Here is a 7,132-nt window from a genome sequence, read left to right on the forward strand (position 1 = left end):
AAAAAAAAGCCGGCTCCTAACTTTTTTTTTTTTTTTTAGCTGGGTCCAAAGAAAATTTGTCAAGCCCTGCTCAAATCATCTCTGAATTGGTGCTGACACTGTCCTTCCTTTTGCGGGGCAGCTATTTTTGGTCCCTGTGTGTGTTGTAAAGTAGTCACCACCTCAAATTTGCTCCCGGGATGGACTACAATCTCACTACAAATTAGTGAACTAAACATGAGATTGTAGTCCATCACAGGAGCGAGCTTGGAGTGGTGGCTACTTTACAACACACACAGGAACCATGGGGAACAGAAGTACCGTGTTTTCCCGAAAATAAGACCATCGCTATCTTCAGGGATTTCTGTAATATAAGACCTACCACTGAAAATAAGACCTAGTTCGGCGGTAGGGGGGGCGCACATGTACCGGTATTGCTGCATCCAAGCAGCCAGCAAGGGGTCTGTTGGAGTGTAGCAAGGAGTGTAAAAATCAATGATACCGGTATGTGCAGCTTGTCTCTTGTCTGCAAGATTGCAAAAAACTTTCTGGCCGCAGCAGCTCTCTCCCTCTCTCACCCCCTCCTGTAGGCCCGTCTGCCTCGGCTTTTAGGAAGTTAGAGCTGGCGCTGGAAAACTACGTTTCCCAGCAGGCACAGCAGCATGGCCAATGGGGTCGAAGCTGAGGTGAGGGAATTTCTGGTTGGCTCCCTGGACGGCATTACAGAGCTCCAGACAGCTGCTGCCAGGTATCGTACTGTGACAGTCACAGTACCATTCTTTCACTCCAATTCTCAGTACATTACATACCGGTATCTCTGCTGTGTGCCTCAGCATATTTTATCATCTTCAATTAATTAGAGATGTTTTATAAAACAGTTTTATCTCTACTCTTTATCTCTCTTTCTTTAAATTATGGTAGAAAAAAAGTATGTGAGGGGATACTCAATGGGGACCGTATGCAGTCTATAATGTACCTGAAAAAATATATAAGACTGTCTGTCTTATTTTCGGGCAAACACGGTAGCCATCCCCCAGAAGGAAGCACAGTGTCTGCACCAAGTCAGATGATTTGAGGATCTATACCCGAGTGATGTACTTGAATGTATTTTTAGGGTTTATCTCCTGAGTTTACTGTCACTGTAAGATGGAATAATGCATACGCTGTTTTTTCCCCCCAAGACAAACAAAGCTTTAATTTGGTGTTACTGTCTTGCCAAAATCTGTATTTTCAATGCAGTAGATAAAATGTTCTAGAAAAACACTTTTTGCTACTTTGACAGTAAGGCCCCATTCACACTGATCGATTTATCGTGCGATTTTTTTGCAGCGATTTTGCTCATATTTCCGCGCGATATCGCTCTATGTAGCTTCTCCAATCCATTTCAATGGAGCTGTTCACATCTCGCCGCTTAATATTGCTTGTAGCTCGTCTCTGTAGCTTGTCTCTCTTACATGACACCTTTTTTCTGCGGATTTCGAGCGATTTTGCTCCTGATTGCATACAGCCCAATAGGAACAAGTCGCGCAATATCGCACATATAAAATCGCGCGATTTTCATGTCGCTCTGTGTGAAGGGGGCCTGAGGCTGCATTCACAGGGACACATTCAGATGCGGCCACTGACGCCCTGTAATCTAATTAAATGGATAAAAGCTATTCTGCGTCCAGAAAAAGACATATATCCCAAACTGAACGTAATTGTACTATGTTACAGGTACATGTGGACTGCTGTTCATAGACTCACTCGCTTTCACCCTGTCATTTACTTCAGTGGGTACAGCAGCTGCATCTGAACGTGGACACCTGGCAGTCCTGCCACAGGAATCTGTAATATCTTACTTCAGGGATCTCAGAAGTTCCTGTGTGGAAAGAGGCTTAATAAGAATTAGTGTTGCTGTGGATAAAAGGTACACTGGTTTGTCTTGTTTGTTATCATATTTCCAGTACAAAGCATTGTAGAGATGAAATGGGAATTTTTCAATTTGGAGCATTTTTAATGTAACAATAAACATCAAATAAAACGGGAGGGACAGGGCATGCCACGCACACCTATGTACTTTCATGGAGTTTTTCTGGATGAACCTGCCATGCCTAGGCTACATAACGGGCTAAAGTTCAAATAAATGTTTTGCTTAAATCAGCTAAAAACATTCTAGGTGCATCAGAACAGGCGTGCATTGTCTTTGCGTTAATTTTCTTTAGGGAGTAGCCACATTAGAAAAGCCTGTCCCCTGGCAGCATCCTTCAAAGAAGGATCCTTGGTCTGTGAAAGCAGTGATATCTCTGCAGATGTCTGACACAATCCCTGCTGAGTCAGAGCTAAATCTCCAATCAAAAGTGGGAGCACAAGCTTTCTGATCAGATATGTAGGTCTAGGTCTGATTCAGACTTCTGCAGAGAGCAAGGGTCCTTCTCTGCAGCAAGCTGGCAGACTTTTTCTTTTTACTTAGGCTGTGGCTGCTTTCCAAAGAAAATGAACTGTAAGACTTTGTACACCTTTTTGTTTAGCTAAACTAAAAGTTCAAATGGGCTTTAACCCATTCGTGACTGACGACGTACAGTGTACGTCGCCAGCAATCGGGGCTGTTTAAACAGACTTCCGCCGACTTTTGCCGCCGGGAGTCGTGTTTAAACTTGTAAAGCCGACTGTCTATATTCTATAGGGTCTTGGCATTCAGAAAATATATAATGTTGGGGGGTTTTATGTCATTTTCAGGCCTAAAATGTGGAATATAACATGGGTACAAAAAATGAAAAAAAAAAGGCCTCAGTCATGAAGGGGTTAATGCATTAATATTGTAGTCTCATTTCAAGCTAATTCTGACTTGTATTGTTTGATTTATAGACCATTTTATATCAGTATGTACAGCCATGCAAGCTACAATACAAAATACTTTAATATTTTTTTATATTAAATCTTATTCTGACTTTCATACATTGAGTTTGTCTGCATGAATTTATGTAGTTCTGTGTTACTAGATGCATGATATTGAAGACCTCTCCTTGCTTGCAGGTGTACCTGTTTCAGTCCTGAAAATGACGATAATCGTACGTCTACAGGGGCTTCCGCCTGTTGCAGATTCTTTTGACATTCGACAGTTTTTCTATGGATTAAATATTCCCAGAGGTGGTGTATATATCACAGGTGGAAAATATGGCGAGGCCTTTATCATATTTGCAAGCTTTGAAGATGCTCAGTATGCAATGACCCTATCAGGACGTCCTCTGAAGACTTCATTCATTTACCTGTCATACAGCAATGAATCGGAGATGCGTCGGGCATTGGAAGTTTACAGAATTGGCCCCAATGATTCTTTGGGTGGCCTTTCTTCAGGGATGAGCCAAAGAGCTGTTCGACCCCTGGGTGCAAAACCTTCATTTTTATACATACATGGGATGTCTCAAAAAATCACAAAAGTTGAACTCAGAGAATTTTTTAAGGGCTTTACCGTAGAGGATGTCATATTCTTGAAATTTGTAAGCGGAGTGAGAAACGGAAATGCCTTAATTAAATTCAAAGGCAGTAATGAAGCTAGTGATGCACTCAAACTTGATGGCGTTTTCCTTGGTGGTTCTCCAGTAACACTCCGACTTTCAGATGAAGACGAGTGGAACAAAAATGGTGGTGATTCGACTGTGCAGAAAAGGGACCGCACTCCCCCACGTCGATCTCCGCGTAGGTCTCCACTCAGAGCCCCACGTAGGTCTCCGCGTAGGTCTCCGCGTAGATCTCCGCGTAGATCTCCACGTAGGTCTCCAATTCGAAGAAGAAGGTCCCGCACCAGATCTAGGTCTCCAGTTAGGAGGGAGAGACGTAGGTCCCCATACATCCGTGAATTTTATGTTCATCTTATTAATGTAAGTTACAGAGCTGAAAAGGCGGACATAAAAAAATTCTTCTTTGATCTTGACATGGATGACTCTCACATTACATTCCTACTTGACAAAGATGGTAAAAGAACAAGGGAAGCCTTTGCAATGTTCACTACACAAAAAGATTATAAAAGAGCTCTAAATTTAAACCTTGAATCTTTCAAAGGTCATACCATAAACATTTTGCCCATTTCTAAAAAAGGTATGCTAGAGTTAATCGATCGCAGGAAGTCAAGGTCCAGTAGAGAGCGATCAAGTAGAAGGTCCGAAAGCTCTCAAGAACACAAGAAATATGTATTCATGCGAAATTTTGCCTCTAATGTTACAAAAGCTGATGTGGTAGCATTCTTCAAAGATTTTGCCTTAAAGGAGGATGATGTTACTTTACTGTATGATGATAAAGGTGTCGGCCTTGGGGAAGCATTGGCCAAATTCTCAGATGAAAAAGAAGCATCCAAGGCAGAAAAACTAAACCATGAAAAGCACCAAGGCACAGAGATTCTGCTGAGTCGCATTTCTGAGGAGCAAATGAAATCTCTTACCAAAGGCACTTCGACAAGCAGTCCCGAGAAGGATTCGGCAAATCCTGAGGACTCGAGCGTTTCTCAAGCCAGTGAAGTGCCAGACACTGCGGGTGAATCTGCAGAGGCAGAAAATTCTAACCAGGTGACATTGGATAGCACCCCGCAGAAAAATGGCGATAAGAAAAACCAAGGCAAAACTGATGCCGACAAGAAAAATAAAGACGAATTGGATGGCAGCATGGATAATGTCAATGAAGAAAATTATGCTGCTCAGGAAACTGATGCCCACATAGAAAATGATGCCAATAAGGAAAAAGATGCCCACTTCGAAAATGATGTTGATCAGGAAATGGATGCCGATCAGGAAATAGATGATGATCCATTTAACTCTGAGCAGGCTGAAAATCCTTCAGATTGCACAGATCCTTTGCAGCAAGATGATTCTGTAGAAGATTGCCTGGATGACTCCATACTGGAAACTGAAGATGACCTAAATGAAGATGAATTAGGTGTCAATAATGCAGACTTGCCTGAAGGCAAGACACTTGTGTTCATCAGGAACTTACCTATTACAACCACTTCTGAAGAAGTTTTGGACTTTTTCCATGACTACAAAGTGAGCTGTGTAAATATCAAGTATATCGGAAAAGGCGAAGCAACGGTGCGCATGTCTGACACAGAAGCAAAGTCTGCCATAGAGACTCTTAACAAGAAAGAGGTTGGCCTTAAGAAAGTGTTACTCAGCTTAATTTAATTTCTGGTTAAGATCCATTGGTAAGTCTATGTTTGTCTTTGGTAAGTTCCACTCTGTATCAGCAAATGTATAGACAATGTTCATCCTTATTAATGAAGTCATTTCCCCCTCTAGATAGAAGTGTTTTGTTTGTACATTGTGATGCATGTTTAATGGTAAAGGCAAATCCAAGTTTTTCTTTCTTGTTTAGCAACAGTGTAATTTATGAATAAATCTAAGTTGTAGTTTGCCTGTAACACATGTAAAGAAAAGGAAGTTTTTGTTTAAAAAAAAAGCTGTTTTCTAAATTTTCCTAAAATAAAGGTACTTTTCTGTGGCAAATCTAATGAGCATCAGCGAAGTCTTAGATGAGTACAATGCAGTTAGCCAAAAGCTGCTTGACTTTTCTTGAAAGGGTGGTTTTGAGTATTCTTTTTGTAACCTCCAGTGGATGAAAGTGTAAAGTACTTGAGGTATCTGAAGCCAATTTTGTCTTTTTATAAAACCCTTGTCAGGTTTTTATTGCGCTCTGTGTCTTTGCTTGGGGGGTTACACTTTCCCTTTTTGTCCTGGAGACTTGTCACTGGGATAAGTGATGGACAATCCAATACTTCTTCTTCTGAATGGCATTTTGTTTATGTGACAGTGTCACCTTGCATATTACAATCTGACAGTACAATCAAATTTAGATTTACCAACACTATGTAATATGAGGACCTACCTAATCTATCCAATCAATTTATATCCATTCGGGCAGGCTCTTGCACTACATGGTTATTGGTAGACCTAAAGGAGATTGTGCTATCCGATTGGAACATGGGTAGTTACTCACTTTTGGACAGATTTTCTGTTTTTTTTTTTGTCTGACAGGAAGCCAAGGGATATCTTCCCATTGTGACACATGGCAAAAACAAAAAACTCAAGGGATTTAAAGAAGAATTCCAGGGGGGGAAAAAAATATTAACCCTTGCAGTGTGGGGATAGCCTCACTACAAGGAGTAGGTGCTCATTTGTGTCTAGGTTTAAAAAAAAAAGTTATACTTACCTGAATCTCTGAGATGGCTTCTTCTTAAACTGGTCCTTCCAGTGTCTCTCCCCATCCTCTGCAGCAGTCTAAGGTCCTGTAAATCATCACGTTCTATACACTGTGCATAGAAGTGAGGATCCTGGGGAAGATTCCAATGCTGCAGGGAGGGGGACACAGACTGGAGGGAGCGCAGATTTGGGTGAGTATAGACAAATAACGGGCCCATTGCAAGGGTTAATAAAGGTTTCCTGGAGTTCTTCTTTAATCATTACCCACCAAAGGGGGGGAAACAAGTTTGACTTTATATATACTTTAACGCTCAGTCACTAATGACATTGGGATTTCTTGTTAAAGCGACTGTTTCTAAACTTCTACCCGCTTGCTAATGTTGGTCCATCCAAGAGCTACACTCTTGCAAAATTCATCCTGTTGCTTGATATGACAAATAGTTGATTTTAAAAGTCCGACTGCAACCAAAACATTTTGGATGGAATTCAGACAATATGAGTGTCAGGTTTTTTGCTGTGTCCCCAATTGGGAGATTTCCATCACTTCCAGTCAGGACAGGAAGTAAGTTTTGACGGCGATAAACAGTTTTGAGTACACTGGGTGAGGGTTTAAACTCACAGCATTTCTGGGGAAATCTCCCCAGTATGGTCACAGACAAACAAACAAAATTTGACAAATGAACATCCAAAACTTCAAATAAAGTCACGTCAGACGTTAAAGCAACTGTCTGGGTTTTTTATTTTTAGTAAATTGTTCCCTGCAATAGAATGTATACTCTCCTGTCCCCTGCTCAGCCAGTCTTGAGTGCTCTGGCTCCCTGAAGAATCTTCCTATCCAACACTTCTGGTATTGTTGAATGCTTGTGCGCACCTATACACACTGACTCCCCACCTGCCTTAATGTTACTACTGTGCGCTGTAGTGACACAAAGACAGGTGAATGGGACCATTGGGTGCAGAAGGACAACAGGCATCCAACACACTTG

The 7,132-nt window shown here is 41.4% G+C and overlaps 1 protein-coding gene across 1 annotated transcript; it reads left to right on the top strand.

Moving 5' to 3' along the window:
- The first annotated feature begins 2,991 nt into the window (after nucleotides 1-2,991).
- On the top strand, nucleotides 2,992-5,132 carry LOC108790019 (RNA-binding protein 12B-like). The gene has a single exon (XM_018560183.1). The coding sequence runs from the start codon at nucleotides 3,018-3,020 to the stop codon at nucleotides 5,130-5,132; it is 2,115 nt and encodes a 704-aa protein (XP_018415685.1). The 5' UTR covers nucleotides 2,992-3,017.
- The last annotated feature ends 2,000 nt before the right edge of the window (nucleotides 5,133-7,132 follow it).

This window comes from Nanorana parkeri, unplaced genomic scaffold (assembly GCF_000935625.1).
Source record: "Nanorana parkeri isolate BGI_ZX_2015 unplaced genomic scaffold, ASM93562v1 scaffold439, whole genome shotgun sequence".
NCBI lineage: Eukaryota > Metazoa > Chordata > Amphibia > Anura > Dicroglossidae > Nanorana > Nanorana parkeri.

Excerpts from the sequence above, each read along its gene's own strand:
- LOC108790019 (XM_018560183.1), top strand. The coding sequence starts at position 3,018 with ATGACGATAATCGTACGTCTACAGGGGCTTCCGCCTGTTGCAGATTCT.